The sequence below is a fragment of the Pogoniulus pusillus genome, chromosome 23, assembly GCF_015220805.1.
Source record: "Pogoniulus pusillus isolate bPogPus1 chromosome 23, bPogPus1.pri, whole genome shotgun sequence".
NCBI lineage: Eukaryota > Metazoa > Chordata > Aves > Piciformes > Lybiidae > Pogoniulus > Pogoniulus pusillus.
Window position 1 is genome coordinate 22,823,368 of NC_087286.1, and position 27,757 is coordinate 22,851,124.

General features: G+C 60.1%; 1 protein-coding gene across 20 annotated transcripts in view; it reads left to right on the top strand.

The window, feature by feature from the left end:
- LOC135185778 (protein disulfide-isomerase TMX3-like) overlaps positions 1-23,201 on the top strand; it is a 75,037-nt gene extending 51,836 nt beyond the window's left edge. For 4 of the 20 annotated variants that reach the window (XR_010306608.1, XR_010306609.1, XR_010306611.1 and 1 more), the window contains 2 exons: positions 21,714-21,869; positions 22,345-22,581. Coding sequence is in view for 4 of the 20 variants with exons in the window: in XM_064162907.1 (XP_064018977.1) it covers positions 21,714-21,856; positions 22,345-22,360 (159 nt within the window). In the remaining 16 variants the exon portion in view is untranslated. Of the gene's footprint in view, positions 1-21,713; positions 21,870-22,344; positions 22,586-23,185 lie in introns of those variants that run through there. The other 16 variants (XR_010306601.1, XR_010306603.1, XR_010306602.1 and 13 more) reach the window with 10 other exon arrangements.
- Positions 23,202-27,757: the final 4,556 nt, after the last annotated feature.

The window sequence follows — 27,757 nt, forward strand, 5'->3', positions numbered from 1 at the left end:
GAACTGGGAGGGATTGGGAGGCGACTGGGAGGGAGTGGGATGGAGTGGGAAGGGATTGATGAGGGACTGGGAGTGATTGTGAGTGACTGGGAGAGCCATGGAGGGGAACAGGAGGGGCAGATGGGGAGTGGGATGGGATTGGGAGGGACTGGCGAGGAGTGAGAGGAGACTGAGAGGTAGTGGGAGGGAAGTGGGAAAGGATGAGGGACTGGGAGGGACTGGGAGGCAGTGGGAGGAGACTGGGAGGGGATTTGGAGGGACTGGGAGAGAGTCATAGGGGATTGGGAGCTGATGGAGGAGACTGGAAGGGGACTGGGATATACTGGGAGCCAGTAGGATAGACTGGGAAGGATTGGGAGAGGACTGGGTGGGAGTGATAGAGACCTGGGAGGGACTGGGAGACTGGGAGGGGACTGGGATGGACCTGGCAAGAACTGGATTGGGACTGGGAGAGGACTGTGAGAGAACTGGGATGGGCCTGGAAGGGACTGGGAAGGACTGGGAATGTGAAAGTACTGGGAAAGGAGTGGAATGGGATTGTGAGGGACTGGGAGGGAGTGGGTGGGATTCAGAGGAACTGGGAGAGAGTTGGATGGACTGGGAAGGGATCTGGGAGAGACTCGAGGGGACTGGGATGGACTGGGAAGGGGACTGAGGTGGCATGGAGGGGTATGGGACTGGGAGGTACTGCGAAGGGACTGAGAGGGCAATGGGATGGACTGGGAGGAACTGGTGTGGAACTGGGAAGGGGGGGGAAGGCCAGAGAGAGAATGGGAGGGGAATGGGTTGGACCTGGTTAAAGACTGGATTGGGACTGGGAGAGGACTGGGAGGGTATTAGGAGAGGCCTGGAAGGGTCTGAGAAGGACTGGGATGTACTGGGAAAGGCCTGGAATGGGATTGTGAGACTGGGATGGAACTGGGGGGGGATTGGGAGGGAGTGAGTGGGATTCAGAGGAACTGGGAGAGTCTGGGATGGACTGAGAGTGGGCTGGGCTGGGAAGGAATCTGGGAAGGAGTGAGAGGACTGGGAGGGATTGGGAAGAGGACAGAGAGCTGTCAGGGAGGGGAATGGGACTGGGAGGTACTGGTATGGGACAGGGAGGGGAATGGGAGGGACTGATGGGAAGTGGGAGAGGAATGAGATGGCCTGGGAGGGGATCTGGAATGGATTGTGAGAGAGTGGGAGGGGACTGGGAAGGGATTGGGATAGCCTGGGAGCTAGGGGGATGGACTGGGAAGGATTGGGAGGGGGCTGGGTGGGAGTGATAGAGGATTGGAAGGAAATGGGAGAGGACTGGAATGGGACTGGGAAGGGACTGGGATGGACCTGGTAAGGACTGGATTTGGACTGGGAGGTACTGGGAGAGGACTGTGAGGGAACTGGGATAGGCCTGGAAGGGACTGAGAAGGACTGGGAGGGGACTGAGAGGTGGCAGGAAGGGGACTGGGCCAGGGAGAGGATTGGGGGGAATGGGAAGGGGTTTGGAATGGATTGGGACTGGGAGGGGACTGGGCCAGAGTGGGAGGGGAGTGGAAAGGTAGTGGGAGGGTGTGCAAGGTAGTTGGAGGGCACTGGAAGGGACTAGGAGGGGATTGGGATGGACTGGGAAGGGACTGGTGAGGATTGGATTGGGACTGGGAGAAGCCTGGAAGGTACTGAGAAGAAGTGGGAGGGGACTGGGATGGACTGGGAAAGGAGTGGGATGGGATTGAAAGAGACTGGGGTGGGACTGGGAGGGGGTTGTAGGGAGTGGGTGGGATTCAGAGGAACTGGGAAGGACCGGGAGGAGACTGGGAGTGGGGTGGACTGGGAATAGACCTGGGAAGGAGAGGGTGGAACTGGGAGGGGACTGTGAGGGATTGGATGGGACTGGGAAGGGGCCTGAGAGGTGGCAGGGAGGGAAGTGGGACTGGGAGGTACTGGGATGGGATAGGGAGGAGATTGTAAGGGCCTCATGGGAACTTGTGGAGAAATGGGAGGGAATGGGAAAGGACTGGAAGGGGACTGGGATATACTGGGAGACTGTGGGATGGACTGGGAAGGATTGGGGGAGGGCTGGGTGGGACTGATAGGGGCTTGGGAGGGACTGGGAGAGACTGGGATGGACCTGATAACGATTGGACTGAGACTGGGAGGGACTAGGAGATGACTGTGAGGGAACTGGGAAAGATCTGGAAGGGACTGAAAAGGACAGGGAGGGGAGTGGGATGTCCTGGGAAAGGAGTGGAATTGGATTGTGAGAGACTGGGCTGGGACTGGGAGGGGGCTGAGAGTGGGTGGGACTGGGAACAACTGAGCTGAACTGGGAGGGGACTGGGAAGGGGCCTGAGAGGTGCCAGGGAGGGGAATGGGACTGGGAGGTAGTGGGATGGGGCAGGGAGGGGAATGGGAGAGACTGATGGGAAGTTAGAAAGGAATGGGCTGGGCTTGGAGGGAGTGGGAGGGGATTGGGAGGGAATGTGATGGGGTCTGGAATGGATTATGAGTGACTGGGAGGGCACTGAGCCAGAATGGGAGGGGATTGGAAGGGATTGGGATGTACTGGGAGCTAGTGGGATGGACTGGGAAGGATTGGGTGAGGCTGGGTGGGACTGGGAGTGGATTGAGAGGAACTGGGAGAGGTTGGGAGGGACTGGAGTTGGACTGAGACTGGGAGGGGACTGAGGTGGACCTGCTAAGGACTGGATTAGGACTGGGAGAAAAATGACAGAGGAGTGGAAGGGACAGAGAAGGACTGGGAGGGGAGTGGGATGTACTGGGAAATGTCTGGAATGGGATTATGAGAGACTGGGAAGGAGACTGAGAGGTGGCAGTGAGGAGAATGGGTCTGGGAGGGACAGGGATGGTAATGGGAGGAAGGGGTGGGAACTGGTGGAGGAATGGGATTCACTGGGCTGGAGTAGGAGGGCATTGGGAGGGAATGGGAAGGGATCTGGAATGGATTGTGAGTGACTGGAGGGGACTGGGCCAGAGTGGGAGTGGACAGGGAAGATACTGGGAGGGGAATGGGAAGGCAGTGTGAGGGTGTGAAAGGTAGTTGGGGTGGCCTGGAAGGCCCTGGGAGAGTATTGAGAGGGAGTGTGAGGGGACTGGAAGGAGACTGGGATATACTGGGAGCTAGTTGGATAGAGTGGGAAGGATTGGGTGGGGCTGTGTGGGACTGATAGGGGATTGGGAGGAGATTGGAAAGGACTGGGAGGGGAGTGGGATGTGTTGGGAAAGGACTGGAATGGGATTGTGCGAGACTGGTAGAGGATTGGGAGGGAGTGGATGGGATTCAGAGCAGCTGGGAAGGACTGGGAGGGCATTGGAATGGACTGGGAGGGAGTGGGATGGACTGGGAAGGGATCTGGGAGTGAGTGGAACTGTGAGGGGATTGGGAAGGTAGTGGGAGGTGACTGGTAGGGGACTGGGATATAGTGGGAGCTGGTGGGAGGAACTGGGAATGATTGGGAGGGGGCTGGGTGGGAGTGATAGAGGACTGGGAGGGACTGGAATGGGACTGGGAAGGGACGTGGGGGGACTGGGAGAGGCCAGGAAGGGACTGAGAAGGACTGGGAGGGATTGAGAGGAACTGGGAAGGACTTAGAGGAGACTGGGAGGGCATTGGGATGGAGTGGGAAGGGGCATGAGAGGTGTCAGGGAGGAGAGTGGCCTGGGAGGGAATGGGACGGGATCTGGAATGGATTGTGAGTGTCTGGGATGGGACTGGGCCAGAGTGGGAGGGGACTGGGAAGGTAGTGGGAGGGTGTGAAAGGTATTTGGGGTGGCCTGGAAGGCATTGTGAGGGACTGGGAGGGGACTGGGATGTACTGGGAGCTAGTGGGATGGACTGGGAAGGATTGGAAGGGGGCTGGGTGAGACTGGGAGGGGATTGGGAGGGAAGGGAAAGGGATGGGAAGGGGAGTGGGAAGGGGCTGGTAAGGACTGGATTTGGATTGGGAGAGGCCTGGAAAGGACTGAGGAGGACTGGAAGGAGACCAGGAGGGATTGGGTAGGACTGGGGTGGGATTGTGAGGGACTAGCAAGGCGTGGGAGGTGACTTGGAGGGACTGAGAGGTAGTGGGAGGGAAGTGGGAAAGGATGAGGGATGGAGTGGAGGGATTGTGAGGGACTGGGATGGCCTGGGAGGGGATGTGGAGGGCCTGGGAGAGAGGGATAGGGGCTCGGGAGTTAGTGGAGGGGACTGGAATATAGTGGGATGGAGTGGGAGAGATTGGGAATGGATCTGGAATGGGTTGTGAGTGGAATGGCAATAGAAAGGGACTAGGAGGGAGTGGGAGGGGACTGGGAGAGGACTGAAAAGGCCTGGGAGGGCAGTGGGATGTACTGGGAAAGGAGTGTAATGGGATAGTGAGGGACTGGGAAGGGATTGGGAGTGAGTGGGTGGGATTCAGAGGAACGGGGAGGGAGTGGGATGGAGTAGGATGGGCTGGGAAGGGATCTGGGAAGGACTGAGCTGAACTGGGAGAGGACTGGGAAGGGGCCTGAGAGGTGTCAGGGAGGGGAATTGAATGTGGCTGTGTGGGGATTGGGAGAGACTGGGATAGACTGGGAGGGATTGGGAGGGCATTGGGGCAGACTGGGAGGGAATGGGATGGAGTGGGAAGGGATCAGGGATGGACTGGAGGGATTGGGAGGGACTGGGATGACCTGGGAGGGGATGTGGAGGGAGAGAGGGATAGAGGCTTGGGAGTTAGTGGAGAGGACTTGGATATACTGGAAGATGATGGAATGGAGTGGGAGAGGATTGGGAGGGAATGGAGAGGGATCTGGAATGGATTGTGAGTGACTGGGAGAGGACTGGAATGGCACTAGGGACTGGGAGAGACTGCGAGGGGACTGGATTGGGGCTGGGAGGGAAATGGGAGAGGACTGGAAGGGACTGGGAGGGGAGTGGGATGTACTGGGAAAGGAGTGGAATGGGATTGTGAGAGACTGGGATGGGACTGGGAGGGGAGTGAGAGAGAGTGGTTGGGACTGGGAAGGAGACTGAGAGGTGACAGAGAGGGGAATGGGTCTGGGAGGGTAATGGGAGGGATTGTTGGGAACTGGGAGAGGAATGGGATGCACTGGGCTGGAGTAGGAGGTCATTGGGAGGAAATGGGAAGGGATCTGGAATGGATTGTGAGTGACTGGAGGGGACTGGGCCAGAGTGGGAGCAGACTGGGAGGGTAATGGGAAGGTAGTTGGAGGGGCCTGGAAGGGCCTTGGAGGGGACTGAGAGGGAGGTGACTGGAAGGAGACTGGGATATTCTGGGAGCTAGTGGGATGGACTGGGAAGGACTGGGAGGGAGCTGGGTGGGAGTGATAGAGGACTGGGAGGAAATGGGAGGGGACTGGAGTTGGACTGGGAAGGAACTGGGTGGGACTGAGAGAGACTGGGAGGGGACTGAGATGGACCTGGTAAGGACTGGATTGGGACTGGGAGAAGACTGAGAGAGAACTGGGAGAGGCCAGGAAGGGATTGGGAAGGACTTGGAGGGGAGTGGGAGGGATTGAGAGGAACTGGGAAGGACTTGGAGGAGACTGGGAGGGCATTGGGATGGAGTGGGAGTGGGATGGAGTGGGAAGGGGACTGGGAAGGAGTGAGTGGGACTGGGAGGGATTGGGTGAGACTGGGCAGGGGCCTGGGAGGTGTGAGGGAGGGGAATGGGCCTGGGAGGTCTTGGGATGGGACAGGGAGGGGAATGGGAGGGAGTGATGGAAGTGGGATGGGATTGGGAGGGACTGGTGAGGCATGGGAGGAGACTTGGAGGGACTGAGAGGTAGTGGGAGGGAAGTGGGAAAGGATGAGGGATGGAGTGGAGGGATTGGGAGGGACTGGGATGGCCTGGGAGGGGATGTGGAGGGCCTGGGAGAGAGGGATAGGGGCTTGGAGTTAGTGGAGGGGACTGGGAGATAGTGGGATGGAGTGGGAGAGATTGGGAATGGATCTGGAATGGTTGTGAGTGAGTGGAATGGCAGTAGAAAGGGACTAGGAGGGAGTGGGAGGGGACTGGGATGGAGCTGGAAAGGACTGAAAAGGACTGGGAGGGCAGTGGGATGTAGTGGGAAAGGAGTGTGATGGGATAGTGAGGGACTGGGAGGAAATGGGAGGGGACTGGAGTTGGGCTGGGAAGGGACTGGGTTGGACTGAGAGAGACTGGGAGGTGACTGGGATGGACCTGTAAGGACTGGATTGGGACTGGGAGAGGAGTGCGAGGGAACTGGGAGAGGCCTGGAAGGGGCTGGGGAGGACTGGGAGTGGGAAGGAGTGGGATGGACTGGGAAGGGATCTATGAATGACTGAAGTGACTGGGAAGGATTGGGTGAGGCTGGGAAGGTGCCTGAGAGGTGTGAGGGAGGGGAATGGGACTGGGAGGTCCTGGAATGGGACTGGGAAGAGAATGGGAGGGATTGATGGAAGTGGGATGGGATTGGGAGAGAATGGGAAGGGATCTGGAATGGTTTGTGAGTGACTGGGAGGTGACTGGGAGGGGACTGGGAGGCAATCGGAGAGGAGTGGGAGTGAGATGTACTGGGAAGGGAGTGGAATGAGGTTGTGAGAGACAGGGATGGGACTGGGAGGGATTTGGGAGGGAGTGGGTGGGATTCAGAGGAACTGTGGGAGACTGGGAAGGACTGGGAGGGCATTGGGACGGAGTGGCAGGGAGTGGGATGGACTGGGAAGGATTAAGCGGAACGGGGGGGGGGGACTGGGAGGGATTGGGTGGGACTGGGCAGGGGCCTGAGAGGTGTCAGGGAGGGGAATGGGCCTGGGAGGTGCTGGGATGTGACAGGGAGGGGAATGGGATTGACTGAGATGGAGTGGGAGGGGACTTGGAGGGAATGGGAAGGGATCTGGAATGGATTGTGGGTGACTGGGAGGGGACTTAGAAGGGACTGGGAAGGGAATGAGAAGGAATTGGGAGGGTCTGAAAGGTAGTTGGAAGGGACTGGGAGGGACAGAGAGAGACTGAAAGGAGACTGGGATGGACCTGGTAAGGACTGGATTGGGACTGGGTGAGGACTGGGTTGTACTGGGAAAGGACTGGAATGAGAGGGCTTGGAAGGGGCCTGGATGGGAACTGAAAGTGATCCTAGGAAGCACTGGGACAGACTGGGAGGGATTGGGAGGTGGTCTGGGAGAGACTGGAGCAGGATTGGGCAGGGACTGGGATGGGATTAGAGAGGGGCTGGGAGAGGTCTGGGAGGGAACTGGAAGGCACTGCAGAGGAACTGGGAGGGACTGGGAAGGATTCGGAGAGGTCTGGAAAGGAACTGGGAGGGACTGGGAGGGGGCTTGATGGGACTGGGAATCTTACCTGGAGGCACTGGGAGCAGCTCTGGGGGCGCTGGGAGCCTCCACTGTGCCCCTGCCGCCGTTTGGTCTCCCTCCCCCCTCCCTCCCCTCCCTCCTGGCGCTGACAGAGCAGGAGGGCCAGAGCCATGCTCTGATTGGCCAGCGGGGCTCGGGCAGCAGCGCTCCCATTGGCTGCGCTGGGCCAGCCCCCCAGTTTTGGAACAGTGCGTCCCAGTTCGGGACCAGCCCCCCCAGTTTGGGAACAGTGCGTCCCAGTTCGGGACCAGCCCCCCCAGTTTGGGAACAGTGCGTCCCAGGTCGGGACCTGCCCCCCCAGTTCGGGACCTGCCCCCCCAGTTCGGGACCTGCCCCCCCAGTTCGGGAACAGTGTGTCCCAGTTTGGGACCAGCCCCCCCCCAGTTTGGGAACAGTGCGTCCCAGTTTGGGACCAGCCCCCCCCCAGTTTGGGAACAGTGCATCCCAGTTCGGGACCAGTCCCCCCAGTTTGGGAACAGTGCGTCCCAGTTCGGGACCAGTCCCCCCAGTTTGGGAACAGTGCGTCCCAGTTCGGGACCAGTCCCCCCAGTTTGGGAACAGTGCGTCCCAGTTCGGGACCAGTCCCCCCAGTTTGGGAACAGTGCGTCCCAGTTCGGGACCAGTCCCCCCAGTTTGGGAACAGTGCATCCCTGTTCGGGACCAGTCCCCCCCAGTTTTGTTCCAGTGTGCCCCAGTTCGGGACCAGTCCCCCCCAGTTTTGTTCCAGTGCGTCCCAGTTCGGGACCAGTCCCCCCCCAGTTTTGTTCCAGTGTGCCCCCAGTTTGGGACCAGACCCCCCCAGTCTGCGACCACTCCCCTGCAGTTTGGGTTGAGTGTGTCCCCGTTTGGGCCCAGTTTGCCCCAGTTGGGGTCCAGTTCCCTCCCAGTCCCTTCCATTCCCCTCCCACTTCTGTTCCAGTCCCTCCCACTCCCCATCCAGTTCTTCCCAGTCCCCTCCAGTCCCTCCCAGTCTTTGCCAGTTCCCTCCCACACCCTCCCAGTTTCCTCGCAGTTCCTGCCCAGTCCCATCCCAGTGCTTCCCAATTCCATCCAGTACCTCCAACACACCTTCATGTCCCCTCCCAGTCTGTCCCAGTCCCTACCACTTCGGTTCCAGTCCCCAGCCCTCCCCTCCCAGTCCCTCCAAATCCCTTTCCAGTACCTCCCAGTTCCCTCCCAACTCGCTCCCAGTCCCTAACAGTTCTCTCCTACTCCCTCCCAATGCCTCCCACTTCCTTCCCAGTCCCCCGCCCAGTCCCCTCCCATTTCCATCCCACAACTTCCCAGGCCCTCCAAATTCTATCCCAATCCTTCTCATTTCCCTCCCAGCCCCTCCCAGGGAGCCTGACTGGGAGGAACTGGGAGGGACTGGGATGGAACTGGGTGTGACGGGCAGGGATGGGGCACAGGGTGCAGCCTGTGAGGGATTGTCAGGGACTGGGAGGGAACTGGTTGTGACTGTGTGGGGATTGGGAGAGACTGGGAGGGATTGGGAGGAGGCTGGGAGGGCATTGGGACGGACTGGGAGGGAATGGGATGGAGCGGGAAGGGATCAGGGATGGAGTGGAGGGATTGGGAGGGACTGGGATGGCCTGGGAGGGGATGTGGAGGGAGAGAGGGATAGGGGCTTGGGAGTTAGTGGAGGGGACTGGGATATACTGGGAGATAGTGGAATGGAGTGGGTGAGGATTGGGAGGGAATGGAGAGGGATCTGGAATGGATTGTGAGTGACTGGGAGAGGACTGGGGACAGGGAGGGGATTAGTAGGGAGTGGGAGGTGACTGGTAGCACTAGGGACTGGGAGAGACTGAGAGGGGACTTGGATGGACCTGGAAAGGACTGGATTGGGACTGGGAGAGGACTGTGAGGGAACTGGGAGAGGCCAGGAAGGGACTGGGAGGGATTGAGAGGAACTGGGAAGGACTTGGAGGAGACTGGGAGGGCATTGGGATGGAGTGGGAGGGGGCCTGAGCGGTGTCAGGGAGGAGAGTGGCCTGGGAGGGCATTGAGAGGGAATGGGAAGGGATCTGGAATGAATTGTGAGTGACTGGGAGGGGACTGGGAAGGTAGTGGGAGGGTGTGAAAGGTCTTTGGGGTGGCCTGGGAGGGGACTGGGATGTACTGGGAGCTAGTGGGATGGACTGGGAAGGATTGGAAGGGGGCTGGGTGAGACTGGGAGGGGATTGGGAGGGATGGGAAGGGGAGTGGGAAGGGGCTGGTAAGGACTGGATTTGGATTGGGAGAGGCCTGGAAAGGACTGAGGAGGACTGGAAGGAGACCAGGAGGGATTGGGTAGGACTGGAATGGGATTGTGAGAGACTGGGAGGGGATTGGGAGGGGGTGGGATGGACTGGGAAGGGATCTGGGAAGGAGTGAGTGGGTCTGGGAGGGATTGGGTGAGACTGGGAAGGGGCCTGAGAGGTGTGAAGGAGAGGAATGGGCCTGGGAGGTCTTGGGATGGGACAGGGAGGGGAATGGGAGGGACTGATGGAAGTGGGATGGGATTGGGAGGGACTGGTGAGGCGTGGGAGGAGACTTGGAGGGACTGAGAGGTAGTGGGAGGGAAGTGGGAAAGGATGAGGGATGGAGTGGAGGGACTGGGAGGGGATGTGGAGGGCCTGGGAGAGAGTGATAGGGGCTCGGGAGTTAGTGGAGGGGACTGGGATATACTGGGAGATAGGGGGATGGAGTGGGAGAGATTGGGAATGGATCTGGAATGGATTGTGAGTGAGTGGAATGGCAATAGAAAGGGACTAGGAGGGACTGACAGAGCGGGAGGGGACTGGGATGGAGCTGGAAAGGACTGGATTGGGACTGGGAGAAGACTGGAAAGGACTAGGAGGGCAGTGGGATGTAGTGGGAAAGGAGTGTAATGGGATAGTGAGGGACTGGGAAGGGGTTGGGAGTGAGTGGGTGGGATTCAGAGGAACGGGAAGGGAGTGGGATAGAGTGGGAGGGAGTAGGATGGGCTGGGAAGGGATCTGGGAAGGACTGAGGTGAACTGGGAGAGGAATGGGAGGGAGCCTGAGAGGTGTCCAGGGAGGGGACTTGGACTGGGAGGTACTGGGATGGGACAGGGAGGGGATTTGGAAAGGATTGTGAGTGACTGGGAGGGGACTGGGCAGGTAGGGGGAGTGTGTGAAAGGTAGTTGGAGTGGCGTGGGAGGGGGCCTGGGATATACTGGGAGCCAGTGGGATGGTCTGGGAAGGATTGGGAGGGACTGGGTGGGACTGATAGAGGACTGGGAGGAAATGGGAGAGGACTGTGAGGGACTGAGTTGGACTGGGGAAGGACTCATCCCAGTCCCCTCCCAGTCCTCAGTCCCTCCAGTCCAGTCCCCATTCATCTCCCAGTCCTCTCCCAGACCGTCCCAGTCCCAATCCAGTCCTTCCCAGTGTCTCCCAGTGTTCTCCCAGTATGCCCCAGTCCCCTTCCAGGACTGGGGTGATTGTGAGTGAGTGGGAGAGGCAGGGAGGGGAATGGGAGGGAGAGCTGGGAAGTGGGATGGGATTGGGAGGGACTGGGGAGGAGTGGGAGGAGACTGAGAGGGAAGTGGGAAAGGATGAGGGATGGAGTGGAGGGATTGTGAGGGGACTGGGATGGCCTGGGAGGGGATGTGGAGGGCCTGGGAGAGAGGGAGAGGGGCATGGGAGTTAGTGGAGGGGACTGGGATATGCTGGGAGATAGTGGAATAGATTGGGAATGGATTGGGAGGGAATGGAGAGGGATTTGGAATGGATTGTGTGTGACTGGGAGAGGACTGGAATGGCACTAGGGACTGGGAGAGACTGGGAGACACTGGAAAGGACTGGATTGGGACTGGGAGGGAAATGGGAGAGGATTGGAAGGGACTGAGAGAGGACTGGGTGGGGAGTGGTATGTACTGGGAAAGGAGAGGAATGAGATTGTGAGAGACTGGGAGGGGATTTGGAGGGAGTGGGTGGAATTCAGAGGAATGAGGAGGGATGGAGTGGGAGGGAGTAGGATGGACTGGAAGGGATCTGGTAAGGACTGAGCAAAAGTGGGAGAGGATTGGGAATGGACTGAGAGGTGCTGGGATGGGACAGGGAGGGGAATGGAAGGACTGGTGGGAAGTGGGAGAGGAATGGGAGTGAGTGGGAGGGGATTGGGAGGGAATGGGAAGGGATCTGGAATGGATTGTGAGTGACTGGGAGGGGCCTGGGGACTGGGAGGGGATTAGGAGGGAGTGGGAGGGGACTGGGAGGGACTTGGGAGGTGAGTGGAAGGGGAGCGGGCCATACTGGGAGCTAGTGGGATGGACTAGGAAGGATTGGGTGAGGCTGGGTGGGACTGGGAGTGGAATGAGAGGAAATGGGAGAGGACTGGGACTGGGATGGACCTGGAAAGTACTGGAATGAACTGGGAGGGCAATGGGAGGGACCTGGAAGGACAGAGAAGGACTAGGAGGGGGGGTGGGATGTACAGGGAAAGGAGTGGAATTGGATGGAGTGGGAAGGGATCAGGGATGGAGTGGAGGGATTGGAAGTGACTGGGATGGACTGGGAGGTAGGGGAGGGGAGTGGAAACGTTCTGAAAGGTACTCGGCAGGGCCTGGAAGAGTCTGTGAGGGGGGGGGAATTTGGAAGGACGTGGGAAGGGAATGGAAGGGACTGGAAGGGGACTGGGCATATGCTGAGGAAGAAATGGGAGGGAACTGGGACAGGACCTGGGGCGGGAGGGGGGATGGGAATTGACTGAACAGGGAGTGGGGTGGGGAACAGGGAGGGGGAAAGGGATTGACTGACAGGGAGTGGGAGGGGACTAGGGATGGGGAATGGATTGACTGACAGGGAGTGGGAGGGGACAGGGAGGGGAATGGGATTGACTGACAGGGAGTGGGAGGGGACAGGGAGGGGAATGGGATTGACTGACAGGGAGTGGGAGGGGACAGGGAGGGGAATGGGATTGACTGACAGGGAGTGGGGGGTACAGGGAGGGGAATGGAAAGGGATCTGGAATGGATTGTGAGTGAGTGGGAGGGGACTGGGCGGGAGAGGGAGGAGACTTAGTAGGGACTGGGAAGGGAATGAAAAGGGACTGGGAGGGTCTAAAAGGTAGTTGGAAGGGCCTGGAATGAACTGGGAGGGGACTGGGATGTACTGGGAGCTAGTGGGATGGACTGGGAAGGATTTGGAGGGGGCTGGATGGGACTGATAGGGGATTGGGAGGGAATGGAGCAGGCACTGGGAATGGACCTGGGTAAGGACCTGGATTGGGACTGGGTGAGGACTGTGAGTTGTACTGGGAAAGGACTGGAAGGGGAGGGCATGGGAAAGGGCCTGGATGGGAACTGAAAGCGATCCCAGTAGGAACTGGGATGGATTGGGAGGGATTGAGAGGGGGTCTGGGAGAGACTGGAGCAGGTTTGGGCAGGGACAGGGATGGGATTAGAGAGGGGCTGGGAGAGGTCTGGGAGGGAACTGGGAGGCACTGCAGAGGAATTGGGAGGGACTGGAAGGATTTGGAGAGGTCTGGAAGGGAACTGGGAGGGACTGGGAGGGGGCTTGATGGGACTGGGAATCTTACCTGGAGGGCGCTGGGAGCTGCTCTGGGGGCGCTGGTGGAGCCTCCAATGTGCCCCTGCTGCCCGTTTGGTCTCCCTCCCCCCTCCTCCCCTCACCTCCCGGCGCTGACAGAGCAGGAGGGCCCAGAGCCACGCTCCTGATTGGGCCAGTGGGGCTCAGGGCAGCAGCGCTCCCATTGGCTGCGCTGGGCCCCAGCCCCCAGTTTGGGAACAGTGCATCCCAGTTTGGGACCAGTCCCCCAGTTTGGGAATAGTGCGCCCCAGTTCGGGGACCAGCCCCTCCCAGGTTTGGGAACAATGCGCAGCACCCAGTTCGGGATCAGTCCCCCCCAGTTTGGGACAATGCGCCCCAGTTCGGGACCAGTCCCCCCCAGTTTGGGAACAGTGTGTCCCAGTTCGGGACCAGCCCCCCCCGTTTGGGAAACAGTGCATCCCAGTTCGGGACCAGTCCCCCTCAGTTTGGGACAGTGCGCCCCAGTTCAGGACCCAGCCCCCCCAGTTTGGGAACAGTGTGTCCCAGTTCAGGACCAGGCCCCCAGTTTGGGAACAGTGCGTCCCAGTTCAAGACCTGGTCCCCAGTTTGGGAACAGTGCGTCCCAGTTCGGGACCAGCCCCCCTAGTTTGGGAACAGTGTGTCCCAGTTCAGGACCAGCCCCCCCAGTTTGGGAACAGTGTGTCCCAGTTCAGGACCTATGGCCCCCAGTTTAGGAACAAGAGGGTTCACCCCAGTTCCGGACCAGTCCCCCCCAGTCTTGGGAACCAATGCGCCCCAGTTCGGGACCAGACCCCCCAGTTTGGGAACAGTGCGCCCCAGTTCGGGACCAGTCCCCCCCAGTTTGGGAACAGTGTGTCCCAGTTCGGGACCAGCCCCCCCCAGTTTGGGAACAGTGCGTCCCAGTTCGGGACCAGTCCCCCCCAGTTTGGGAACAGTGCGCCCCAGTTCGGGCCCAGCCCCCCCAGTTTGGGAACAGTGTGTCCCAGTTCAGGACCAGGCCCCCAGTTTGGGAACAGTGCGTCCCAGTTCGGGACCAGCCCCCCCCAGTTTGGGAACAGTGCGTCCCAGTTCAGGACCAGCCCCCCAGGGATCAGGGATGGAGTGGAGGGATTGGGAGGGACTGGGATGGTCTGGGAGGGGATGTGGAGGGAGAGAGGGGTAGGGGCTTGGGAGTTAGTGGAGGGGACTGGGATATACTGGAAGATAGTGGAATGGAGTGGGAGTGGATTGGGAGGGAATGGAGAGGGATCTGGAATGGATTGTGAGTGACTGGGAGAGGACTGGAATGGCACTAGGGACTGGGGAGAGACTAAGAGAGACTGGGAAGGGACTGGGATGGACGTGTGAAAGGACTGGATTGGGGACTGGGAGAGGACTGGGAGGGAAATGGGAGAGGGATTGGAAGGGACTGAAAAGGTCTGGGGGTGGGGAGTGGGATGTACTGGGGGAAAGGAGTGGAATGGGATTGTGAGAGAGTGGGATGGGACTGGGAGGGATGTGGGTGGGATTCAGAGGAACGGGAAGGAGTGGGAGGAGGTGAGGATGGACTGGGAAGGGAAACTGGGAAGGACTGAGCTAAAGTGGGAGGGGCCTTAGAGGTGTCAGGGAGGGGAATGGGACTGGGAGGTGCTGAGATTGGGACAGGGAGGAGAATGGGAGGGACTGCTGGGAAGTGGGCGAGGAATGAGCGGGAATGGAACGGGATCTGGAATGAATTGTGAGTGACTGGGAGGGGATTAGAAGGGAGCGGGAGGTGACTGGAAGGGGGACTGGGATATTCTGGGAGCTAGTGGGATGGACTGGGAAGGATTGGGTGGGGACTGGCTGGGAGTGATAGAGGACTGGGGTGAAATGGGAGAGGGGGGGGGGGACTGGGAGGGAGACTGGAGTTGGACTGGGGAAGGGACAAGGAGGGACTGAGAGAGACTGGAAGGGGACTGAGATGGACCTGGTAAGATCTGGATTGGGGACTGGAAGAGGACTGTGCGGGAAACTGGGAGAGGCCAGGAAAGGGACTGGGAAGGGACTGGGAGGAGACGGGGGAGGGCATTGGGATGGAGTGGGAGTGGGAAGGAGTGGGAAGGGGCCTGAGAGGTGTCAGGGAGGAGAGTGGACTGGGGAGGGGCATTGGGAGGGAATGGGAAGGGACTGGAAGGGATTGTGAGTGACTGGGAGTGGACTGAGACGGGATGGGAAGGGGACTGGGAAGGTAGTGGCAGGATGTGAAAGTGAGTTGGGGAGCCTGGAAGGCATTGGGAGGGACTGGGAGGGGATGGGATGTACTGGGAGCTAGTGGGATGGAACTGGGAAGGATTGGAAGGGGGCTGGGTGAGACTGGAGGGACGAGAGAAACTGGGAGGGGATTGGGAGGGGAAGGGGAAGGGATGGGAAGGGGAGTGGGAAGAGGCTGGTAAGGACTGGATTTGGACTGGGAGAGGCCTGGAAAGGACTGAGGAGGACTGGAAGGAGACCGGAGGGATTGGGGTAGGACTGGAATGGGATTGTGAGAGACTGGGAGGGGATTGGGAGGGAGTGGGATGGATGGGAAGGATCTGGGAAGGTAGTGAGTGGGGCTGGGAGGGATTGGGTGAGACTGGGAAGGGGCCCTGAGAGGTGTGAGGAGGAGGAATGGGCCTGGAGGGCCCTTGGGATGGGACAGGAGGGGAATGGAGGGACTGATGGAAGTGGATGGGATTGGGAGGGAATGGTGAGCGGTGGGAGGAGACTTGGAGGACTGAGAGGTAGTGGGAGGGAAGTGGGAAAGGATGAGGGATGGAGTGGAGGGATTGTGAGACTAGGGATGGCCTGGGAGGGGATGTGGAGGGCCTGAGAGAGAGTGACAAGGGCTCAGGAGTTAGTGGAGGGGACTGGGATATAGTGGGATGGAGTGGGAGAGATTGGGAATGGATCTGGAATGGATTGTGAGTGAGTGGAATGGCAATGGAAAGGGACTAGGAGGGAGTGGGAGGGGACTGGGGTGGACCTGGAAAGGACTGGATTGGGACAGGGAGAGGACTGGAAAGGACTGAAAAGGACTAGAAGGGCAGTGAGATGTAGTGGGAAAGGAGTGTAATGGGATAGTGAGAGACTGGGAAGGGGTTGGGAGGGAGTGGGTGGGATTCAGAGGAATGGGGATGGAGTGGGAGGGAGTAGGATGGGCTGGGAAGGGATCTGGGAAGGATTGAGCTGAACTGGGAGAGGACTGGGAAGGGGCCTGAGAGGTGTCAGGGAGGGGAATTGGACTGGGAGGTGCTGGGATGGGACAGGGAGGGGATTTGGAAAGGATTGTGAGTGACTGGGAGGGGACTGGGCAGGTAGGGGGAGTGTGTGAAAGGTGGTTGGAGTGGCGTGGGAGGGGCCTGGGATATACTGGGAGCCAGTGGGATGGTCTGGGAAGGATTGGGAGGGGGCTGGGTGGGACTGATAGAGGACTGGGAGGAAATGGGAGAGGACTGTGAGGGACTGGAGTTGGACTGGGAAAGGACTCATCCCAGTCCCCTCCCAGTCCTCAGTCCCTCCCAGTCCTGTCCCATTCCTTCCCAGTCCTCTCCCAGACCGTCCCAGTCCCAATCCAGTCCTTCCCAGTCCATCCCAGTGTCTCCCAGTATGCCCCAGTCCCCTTCCAGACTAGGGTGATTGTGAGTGGGAGAGGCAGGGAGGGGAATGGGAGGGAGAGCTGGGAAGTGGGATGGGATTGGGAGGGGACTGGGGAGGAGTGGTAGGAGAAGACTGAGAGGAAGTGGGAAAGGATGAGGGGATGGAGTGGAGGGATTGTGAGGGACTGGGATGGCCTGGGAGGGGATGTGGAGGGCCTGGGAGCGAGGATAGGGGCATGGGGCATGGAGTTAGTGGAGGGGACTGGGATATACTGGGAGATAGTGGAAAGAGATTGGGAGTGGATTGGGAGGGCAAGGGAGAGGGATCCTGAATGGATTGTGAAGTGACTGGGAGAGGACTGGGAATGGCACTAGGGACTGGGAGAGACTGGAAAGGGACTGGGATGGACCTGGAAAGGACTGGGAGGGGATTGGGTCAGAGTGGCAGAGAGACTGGCGGACTGGGAGGGACTTGGAGGTGACTGGACGGAGTGGGATATACTGGGGCTGATGTGGCATGGACTGGGAAGGATTGGGTGAGGCTGGGTGGGACTGAGGAGTGGAACTTGAGAGGAAATGGGAGAAGGACTGGGACTGGGATGGGACTGGAATGGACCTGGAAAGGACTGGATTAGGACTGGGAGGGCAGTGGGAGAGGACTGGAAGGGACAGAGAAGGACTGGAAGGGGAGTGGGATGTACTGGGAAAGGAGTGGAATTGGATTATGTGAAACTGGGATGGGACTAGGAGGGGAGTGAGAGAGGGTGGTTGGGACTGGAAGGGAGACTGAGAGGGTGACAGAGAGGGGAATGGGTCAGGGAGAGTAATGGAGGACTGTTGGGAATTGGGAGAGAATGGATGCACTGGGGCTGGAGTAGGAGGGCATTGGGAGGAAATGGGAAGGGATCTGGAATGGATTGTGAGTGACTGGAGGGGACTGGGCCAGAGGGAGCATACTGGGAGGGGAATGGGAAGGTAGTTGGAGGGGCCTGGAAGGGACTTGGAGGGGATTGAGAGGGAGTGGGAGGTGACTGGAAGGGGACTGGGATATTCTGGGAGCTAGTGGGATGGACTAGGAAGGATTGGGAGGGTGCTGGGTAGGGAGCTCGATAGAGGACTGAGGGACTGGAAGTTGGACTGGGATGAGCAACTGAGAGAGACTGGGAGGGGACTAGAGCCTGGACTGTGACGGACCACTGACGGAGGCAGGCCAGGAAGGACTGGGGAAGGTCTGGGAGGGACTGAGGGGATTGAGAGGAACTGGGAAGGAGTCTTGGAGGAGACTGGAGGGCATTGAGATGGACTCCGGGAGTGGAGGGTGGACGATGGGAAGGGGACTGAGAGACGCGTCGTGAGTTGGACTGGGAAGGAAGGGTGAGACTGGTAAGGGGCCCCCCCTGAGAGGTGTAGACGGCAAGGGGACATGAGCCCTCGGGAGGCTCTTGGATGATGGGACAGGGAGAGGAATGGGAGGACTGAATGGAAGTGGGAAGGGACGCTTGGACGGGACTGGTGAGGCGTGGGCGGAGACTTGGCGGGACTGAGAGGTCGTGGGAGGGAAGGGGGAAAGGATGAGGGATGGAGTGGAGGGATTGGGAGGGACTGGGATGGGCCTGGGAGAGGATGTGGAGGGCCTGGGAGGAGAGGGATAGGGGCTTGGGAGTTAGTGGAGGGAATTGGGATGCAGAGGGAGGGAAGTGGAAGGGACTGCAAGGGAACTGGGAGGGACTGGAGGGATTCGGATAGGTCTAGAATGGGACTGGGAGGGGACTTGTTGAGACTGGGATCCATACCTGAAGGCACTGGGAGCCATCTGGGAAGCACTGGGAGCCATCCTGGAAGCACTGGGAGCTGAACTGGGAGCACCATTGTGTCCCCTGCCACCATTCTGTCTGTCTCCCTCTCTCCCTCCCTCCCTGGCGCTGTGAGGGGAAAGAGCGGGAAAGCCAGGCTGCGCTCTGATTGGCCAGCGGGGCTTAAGCGGGAAGCGCTCCCATTGGCTGCGCTGGGCCCAATTCCCCACTTGGTGTCCACTTTGGGCCCAGTTCCTACCAGTTTGGGAACAGTTTGTCCCAGTATGGGACCACTTTCCTCCCAAGCCCACCCAGTTCCCTCCCGTTTCCATCCCACTGCCCCCAGGCCCTCCAACTTCTATCCCAATCCTTCTCATATTCCCTCCCAGTCAATCCTAGGGAGCCTGAGACATGAGTGGAACTGGGAGGGGACTGGGATGGACCTGGGTTTGACCAGCAGGGATAGGGCACAGGGGGTGCAGAACTGTCAGGGATTGTCAAGGGACTGGGAGGGTAATTGGTAGAGACTGGGAGGATCAGGTTGTGACGTGTGTGGGGATAGGAGAGACTGGGATAGGACTGGGAGGGATTGGGAGGAGACTGGGAGGGCATCTGGACGGGCTCCGGCTGGAGGGAATGGGATGGAGTGGAGGGGATTGGAAGTGACTGGGATGGACTGGGAGGTAGGGGAAGTTGAGTGGAGCGTCTGAAAGGTACTCAGAGGGGCCTGGAAGAGTCTGCTGAGGGGATTTGGAAGGGACTGGGAAGGGATGGAGGGACTGGAAGGGGGACTGGACTATGCTGGGAAGAATGGAGGGGAACTGGACAGGACTGGGAAGGACTTGGAGGGGGTTTGGCGAGACTGGGAGGAGATGTGGGAAGGACTTGGAGGGGCTGGAGGTGGACTAGGATAGAAATGGGATGCACCAAGAGGGAGGTGAGAGGGAACTGGGTAGGACTGGGAGAGACTGAGGGGGACTGGAGAGGACCTGGGAGTGACTGGGAGGGAGTGTGAGGCAATTGGGAGGCACAGGGAGGGAACCGATTGGGACTGCCTGGGGATTGGGAGAGACTGGGAGGAACTGAGTGGAACTGAAAGGCCCTTGGGGGCAACTGGGAGGGACTGGGAGAGGATCTGGGGGTTACTGGGCAGGACGGGGAGCGGAACTGGGAGAGACTGGAAGGGGATCTAGGAGGAACAGAAGGAACTGGGATTAGACTGGGAGGGACTTGGAGGGGATTTGTGAGAGGCTGGGAGATGTGGGAGGGAACTGGGAGGGACTGAGATGGAAATGGGATGGGCCAGGAGGGATGTGAGAGCGAACTGGGTAGGACTGGGAGGGACTGGAGGGATTTGAGAGGGATTGGGAGGAAACTGGAAGGGACTGCGGAGGAATTGGGATGCAGAGGGAGGGAAGTGGAAGGGACTGCAAGGGAATTGGGAGGGACTGGGCAGGATTCAGAGAGGTCTAAAATGGGCCTGGGAGGGGACTTGTTGAGACTGGGATTCGTACCTGGAGGCACTGGGAGCCATCCTGGAAGCACTGGGAGCTGAACGGGGCGCCGCCATTGTGTCCCCTGCCACCATTTTGTCTCCCTCCCTCCCTCCCTGACGCTGTGAGGGGAAAGAAGGGAAAGCCAGGCTGCGCTCTGATTGGCCAGCGGGGCTTAGGCGGGAAGCGCTCCCATTGGCTGCGCTGGGCCCAATTCCCCCACTTGGTGTGCACTTTGGGCCCAGTTCCTACCAGTTTGGGCCCAGTTTGTCCCAGTTTGGGACCACTTCCCTCCCAAGCCCACCCAGTCCCCTCCCATTTCCATCCCACTGCCTCCCAGTCTCTACCAGTCCCCTCCCATTTCCATCCCACTGCCTCCCAGCTCCCCCCAGTCCCCTCCCATTTCCATCCCACTGCCTCCCAGTCTCTCCCAGTCCCTTCCCATTTCCATCCCACTGCCTCCCAGTCTCTACCAGTCCCCTCCCATTTCCATCCCACTGCCTCCCAGTCTCTCCCAGTCCCTTCCCATTTCCATCCCACTGCCTCCCAGTCTCTCCCAGTCCCCTCCCATTTCCATCCCACTACCTCCCAGCTCCCCCCAGTCCCTTCCCATTTCCATCCCACTGCCTCCCAGTCTCTACCAGTCCCTTCCCATTTCCATCCCACTACCTCCCAGCTCCCCCCAGTCCCCTCCCATTTCCATCCCACTATCTCCCTGCTCCCCCCAGTCACCTCCCAGTCGTTCCCAGTCCTTCCGGATTCCATCTCATTTCCCTGCCAGTCACTCACAGGGAGGGGAACTAAGAGGGACTGGGAGGAACTGGGACTGAACTGGGAAGGACTGGGATGGAACTGGGTGCGATTGGCAGGGACAGGGTGTGGGGTGCAAACGGTCGGGGACTGGGAGGGGATCCGCAAGAGACTGGAATTGACTGTGAGTGGATCTGGGAGGTACTGGGATCGGATCTGGGAGAGACTGAGAGGGGCTGGAAGGGACGGGGAGGAACAGAAGGGACTGGGATTGGATCTGGGAGAGACTGAGAGGGGCTGGAAGGGACGGGGAGGAAAAAGGGACTGGGATCGGATCTGGGAGCGACTGGGAGGGACTGGAAGGGATGGGGAGGAACGAAAGGGACAGGGATCGGATCTGGGAGCGACTGGGAGGGACTGGAAGGGACGGGGAGGAACGAAAGGGACAGGGATCGGATCTGGGAGCGACTGGGAGGGACTGGAAGGGATGGGGAGGAACGAAAGGGACCGGGCGGGGATCTGGGCGGGACTGGGAGGGATAGGGACGGGGCTGGGATCGACTGGGAGGGGTTTGGGAGGGACTGGGCCGGTCCGGGCGGTATCTGTGTGGGCCTGGGAGCAGAGGAGAGCTTGGGAGCCATCCTGTGAGCACTGTGCGTTGTCCTGGAGCACTGGGAGGTACTGGGATCCATACCTGGAGGCGCTGGGAGCCGCCACGGAGCCCCCTGCGGCCGTTTTGTCTCCCTCCCCCCTCCCTCCCGGCGCCGTGAGGGGAAAGAGCGGGAAAGCCAGGCCGTGCTCTGATTGGCCAGCGGCGTTTGGGCGGGAAGCGCTCAGCCTCTGCGCTCTGGCAGGCTCTGGGGGGTCTCACTCTGGGTTTCGGTGTCCCCTTTGGCTCGGCCCCCCCAGCCACGGCTCCAGGGGTCTGGGGGTATCGAAAGCGCCTTTGGGGGCATCTAAAGGCATCAGGGGTGAGCTGAAGGGGGTCTGTGGGTATCTAAAGGAGGCCTGTGGCCATGTAGAGGGGTCAGGGACCCTCGCAAAGGGGTCCGTGGGCACCTAGAGTGGGTCTGGCGAGATGCAAAGGTGGAGGCTGTGCTTGCTGTGCAAGGCTGCTTGTGTGTGTGTGCTTAGGTGTGGTTTGCTCTGGGGTGCAGTCCAGTGTGTGCTGGCTGTCCAGCCGAAGTCACTGCAGAGCTGCTGCTTCTCCTGCCAGCACACGCTCAGAGGACAGGTCCCTGGATTGCAGTGCTGCTCCAATGGCCTGTGGTGGCTGCAGGCAGCCGCGGCCCGGGAGCCCAAGACTCAGCGTGTGGAAGGGTTGGGAGCAGCCCTGGGGTGCCTGCAAGGATTCGGGAGGTGAGCTGAGCAGGTGAGATGGATCTGAGACACCTTTCAGAGCAGCTGCTGTGAGTATCTGGAGTCTTCCTGCAGCGTTGGTGCAGTTAAAGTAGAGAAAGCAGCTCTGGAAGGTTTGTGCTGCATCTTCCATCCAGCTGCGTTCTGCAGCCCTGGGAAGGTGTTGGTTGGTAGAGCGCATCTGTGGGAGGTGTGAAGGGAGCTGGGGGTCTGCCTGCCTGCACAGGGAGAGCTCAGCTGTCTCTGCTCGTCCACAGTGCTAGAGAGCAGCTTTCAGAGCTCCGCAGCGTGCTGGAGCTGCTGCAGGAGGATCAAATGGTGTCTGCCTCCCAGACACAGGGAGAGCAGCGTGGAGCCTCCTCCTGTCTGCTTCGTCCATGTGGCAGCTGTCCTGGCACTTGTCATGCCAGTGGAGTAACTGAGCCATGCCGAGAGAGGGGAGGAAATGCAAAGCAGTGGCCCTGAGACAAATCTCACTCTTCCCACAGGCCCGAGCAGGTCTGAAACCCTGCCACGGAGAGGCACAGGCCCCGCAGCAGTGCCTGCATTTCAGCAGCTGCCCATCGGAGCTAAGCACAGCCTCGGCTCAGAGGTGAGGGCGTGGCTGTGAGAGTGCAGCTGTCACCAGCACCTGCTCCTCTCCGTGCTCCAGTGGGGCCAAACGTTTCAGATCCACTGCTCCTCTGGGGACTGCAGCACTGAGGACTAATTTGAGGGTGGGTTTGTGTTGGGTTGGTTGGTTTGGGTTTGGTTGTTTTTTTCCCAGGTGCCAAAGCATCTGGGCCGTCTCTGATTCTCACTAATCCCTTTTCTGTCATAAATGAAGCTTTACCAAAAAAAGTTCAGTCAGTGTCACTTCCAGCCCTGATCTGCATGGCTTGAGCAGCCACTGCCAAAGAGCAAAGCCTTTGTCTAGGGCTCTCGGAGCAGCTCATTTGTTGTGTGTGTGAAAAAGGCAACCAAGTGTCAGGGGTTGCTTTCCCATCTTCTGGTGGGGTGCTCTGACGTGCTTTATTCTGTCTGGCTGTCACTGGTACGTGTCCCTGGCAGCTCAGGAGCATGTCTGCTGGGCTCAGTGCTGGGGGCCAGGCATCCCTCCTGGTGTGTGCATGGCCCACATGGCAGCACGGCTGGCAGTCAGAGCTGGACTGTGTGCACTGGAGGTGGAGTGTTGGAGTGGGATCAGCTCAGAGGGTCTGCAAGGTCAGTGCATGGCAGTGGAAAATGAAATGCTTTGGCAGGTGTTTTTACTGGGGGGCATAGGAGCGTGCCCTCACCTTCACAGTGTGAGTAACTGAGCTTTGTCCTTGGTTGTTTCACTCTTGGCAGGTTTGCACTTTTGCTTTCCACTCCACTGGCCAAGCCAGCCAGATGTGCAGCAGCAGCGGGATGGGCACGAGGGCCCCAGCTGCTGCGGTGAATCCGTTCAGCACAGACGCTGGTGCCGCTGCAGCCTGGCCCTGCAGCCTGGCAGGGTGATCTTCCTTTGCTCGGCTCTGTGGGCTCCAGGTAGGGTTTGTCTGTTGTCTGCCAGGAGGGAAGGGTTGAAAAGGAGATTGCTCAGTCAGAGCTCTGACCTAGTAGCTCGAAGATTCTGTCCAATGCAGATGCTAACAGAGCAGCTGGATGAGCAGAAAGCCTCTCGTGCAAACGGGTTGTGGAGTGCTTCTCTCTGTTCCCTGCTGCTGGGAGGTGCTGACAGGTTAGAGTTAGTGGAGGGGTGTGAAGAATTTGCAGGGATCTCTAAGGGTCTGCAGACCCCTTTGAAAGGTCTGAAGTTGTCTGTAGATGTCTCTAGGTGCTGCAGGGGGTCTGCAGGCACCTCTTAAATGTCTGGAGGGGGGTCTGTAGCTGTCTGTAGAGGTCTCTAGAGCTATGTAGAGGAATGTGGGTGCCTGCAGCTGTCTCTAGGGGGGTGGTGGGAGGTCAGCAGGCACCTTTCAAATGTCTGGAGGGGGTCTGTAGAGCTCAGGCAGGGTCTGTAGATTTTGGCAGGGTTCTGTAGGAGTCTCTGGCAGCTTTAAAGGTGTGGAGGGGTCTGCAGGTGCCTGTTGAGCTTTGTCCATGTCTGTGGTGGTGTGTAGGTGAGTGTGGGTGTCTGCAGAGGTGTGAAGGGGTCTGTATGCTGTTTGTCAGGGTCTGAGAGAGTCTGCAGAGGTCTGTAGAGTTGAGTAGGTGTTTTGGAGGTTTCTGTGTGGGTCTGTAGGTGCTGCAGGCATCAGTGGAAGGCTCTGGAGGGGTCTGTAGATGTGTGCAGGGGTCTGTAGTAAATATCTGGAGAGGTCTGGATGGGTGTGGGAGCTCTGTAGGGGTCCTGTATGTGTTTGCAGGCAGCTGCAGGGGTCCGTAGATGCCTGTAGGGATTTGCAGGGCTCTGTTAGGTCTCTGTAGAGGTCTGCTGGGTCTGGGAGGTGCCTTTTATAATGGTCTGTGGAGGTCGGAGGGCTCTACAGGAGTGTGGGCTGCAGTGGTCTGCTTAAAGGTGTGGAGGGTCCTGTAGGTGTCTGCATTCAGTGAAGGAGTTCTCTTGGCTCCAGGACACCTTTTGTCCAGTGTCTCCTAAAGTGTGACTGTCCCAAATGAGATAGAGGTGCACTGCAGCGTGTTTGCAGGTGGCCCCAAGCTGAGTGGTGCTGCGAGCGCACGCCGAGGGCGCCGAGCGCATCCAGGAACCAAACCTGGGCAGGCAGGGCGAGCTGGGCCCAGGCGACGCTTGTGAGACCGGGTTCCAGCGAGAGCAAGGGCAGGGAGCTGCCGCTGGTGGGGCGGGAGGAAGCCTGCCTGTGCCTGCGGGCCTGGCGGGCGAGGCGATAAAGAGCAGCCCTGGGGGTGCTGGGGAGAAGCTGAGTGCGAGCACATGGTGTGAGCTTGCAGGCCAGGAGGAGCCTGTTGGTGTCTGCAGGGCTGTGCAAGCAGCTGTAGGAGTCTGCCCAGGTCTGTAGGTGTCTGCAGGGGTCTTCTAAAAGGCCTGGAGGCTTTTCTGAGTGTGCAGAGGTGTGCGGGGGTCTGGAGGCATCTGTAGGTACCCTTAGGGGCCTGGAGGGCTCTCTGGGTGTCTGTGGAGGTGGTTAGGGGTCGGTAGAGGTGTCTGTGGTGCTGTAGGTGTCTCAAAAGGCTGTGAAGGTCTTGAGGTGCCTTGCAAAGGTCTCGAGGTGTCTGTAGGGGTCTGCAGGGTTCTCTGGCAGTCTGTAGAGGTCTGTGGGGGTCTCTAGGGGCCTCTTAAAGACATGCAGGGGTCTCTGCAGGGCTCTATGGAAAGGTCGGGAGGGGTCCCTAGAGGTCTCTAGGAGGCTGGAGGGGTGTGCGCAGTGTCTGTAGCATCTGCAGGTGTGTGGAGGTTTCTGGTCTGGGCCCGCAGGTGTCTGCAGGCATCTTGTAAAGGTCTGCAGGGGTCTGTGGAGCTCTGCAGGGCATCTGTTAGAGAGTCTGCAGGAATCCATTGAAGGTGTGAGGGGGCTGCAAGGGCTCTGCAGAGGAGGCTGTGGCTGTGTTAGAGGGTCCTTAGGGGTGTGAAGTGTTTGCAGGGGTCTGTAAGGGTCTGCAGAGCCCTTGGAAAGGTCTAAGGTCCTGCTTGCAGGAGTCTGGAGCCTGTATCTAGAGGCACTGGTGCTCTGCAGGGGGTTCTGCTGCTGCGGGAGGAGGGGCTGCGGAGCCACGCGCCCACTCCCTGGCCTTTCTTGCCTGGCTCTGGTTGCTGCCTGTTTATTTGCATTAGCCACTACCCCCCTGTCCCCTTGCCTGTCTAGTCCCTCGCACCCTTTCCTTTCTGAGCCACGCCCCCTTCCCTGTTCTGTGTTCGGTTCCCCCGCCCCTTCTCCTTGGCCACGCCCTCTCCCCCATGCTGTGTCTAGTCCCCGCCCCCTCCATGGGCACACCTCTCCCCATGCTGTGTCTAGTCCCGCCCCCTCCAAGGCCACGCCCCCCCCCCCTCTCCCCTGCGGTGCCTGGCCCGCCTCCTCGGCCCCGCCCCCCACCCCAGTAACTAATAATATGGTGACAGATTTGGAGCTTCCTTGGAGGAGGAGTTCAGGTAGGTGCTGCTGATTGGTGGATTGTGGTGGGCGTGGTATGCCGCTTGTTCTGCCTCCCTCATTTGCAATAATTTCAATATCAGGCTATGCCTGTGATACCTGGGAGATGTGTTGGGGATTGGGGAGGGGTTACCTGGAGGGTCAGCAGCTGATTGGTGGATCCTGTGGGGGCTGTGGGCATGGTCACCCTGTGCCCCGCCCCCCTCATTTGCATATATGAAGGCAGGGTCACCTGGTGGAGTTTGGTGCTTTATTGGGGGGGGGAACTGGTTAGGACGGGGAGGGGTCAGCAGCTGATTGGTGCGGCCTCTGGCATGGGCGGGGCCTGCCCCTGCCCCGCCCCTCCGAAGCGCTCGATGGTCTCCAGCACAGCCCCAGCAGCTCCAGGAAGGAGGAGACCTCCCCCCGCAGGCCTCCAGCCCCCCGGGAGACCCAGAGCCTGCAGGGGGAGGGCTCAGGGACCCCCAGACCCTCTCCGGGACCTCCCAGGGACCCCCAGACCCGCCCACTGGCCTCCCAGGGACCGCCAGACCCTCCTAGGGATCTCTCAGGGACCCTCAGACCCACCCTGGGACCCCCAGACCCTCCTAGGGACCTCCCAGGGACCCGCAGACCCCCCACTGGCCTCCCAGAGACCCCCACTCACCTCCTTGTATGCCCCCACTAATCCCCCAGCCCCTCCCCGTCCCCGCCCAGCGCCCCCCAGTGCCCACTCAGGCCCTCAGCTTGTCCCCGCAGCACTGCAGCCTGGCCTGGGGGCGCTGCTGAGGCCTCCCCCAGGGCCGGGCTGGGGGCTGCAGGCCTGGGCCCAGCGCCCTCAGTGCCACCTGTGCCAGGCCAGCAGGCAGCGGCAGCAGCACCTCCCTGGCAGGGCAGGTCAAGGAGCCTCGGGGGAGGGACTCCAGCACCTCCCAGCGTCCCCCCAGTCCCCCCCAGGCACCCCTGGGACTCTCTACGGCACCCACAGGACCCTTCCCCTACCCCCCAGCCAACTCTGACCCCCCGTCAAAACCTCACCCGGGGACCCCCTATGAACACCCCCATGACCCTCCCTTCTGCTCCAACCTGCCCCTCCCCCCAGCCACCTCGGACCCTTCCCAAGGCGCCCCCAATACCCCCCAACCCCGGGGCCGCCTACAACAACCCCCAGACCCTACCCATACCCCCTTCAGCCACTTCGCCCCCCCCCAAATCCCCCCTGCGGACCCCCCCAAGCTGCCCTCTGGCTACCCTGCTCATCCCAGAACCCTCCCCCCACTGCCTTCCCCCCCCCCCCCCCCCCCCCCCCCCTATCCCCCCCCACCCCCCCAGCCACCTCATCCCCCCCCCGGGACTCCTCAAACCCCCCTGGGGCCCACCCGAAGCCCCTCTGGGCTCTCCAAAACCCCCCAGCCCCGTTCCCCCCGCCCCCCCCCCGAGCCCTCTCGGACCCCTCCCCGGGAACCCCCCAACTCCGCTATGACCCCCCGGGGCTGGGTACAGCCGCAGCCTAGCTCGCGCCGCTGCCGCCATCTTGCCTCCGTGCCGTTCCACTTCGGTGCACCGGCGCAGGCGACCTCTGGGCTAGCTCCTCTCAGCTGGTCAAAGCCGCTCTAGGCCTCCGAGGTCCTCCAGGCGCCACTGCGAGGCGGCTCTGTTCGGCCAAAGCAATGACTGTGATCAGTGCAGGGATGGATTTGCCTGCACTCAAGCTGCTGCTGCCAGAGCCCCTCCGTGTCAATCTGTGCTGCCGTTGGGTTCTGCAGCTCTCTCCAGCAAGCACGGCATGAGCTGAAGGAGCAGCAGGAGCAGCATGGCCGTTCCCCAGGCAGCAGGAGGGTTCAGCCCAGCACCAGCTCATGCGGGAGGAGCAGATGCTGAGGAACATCCC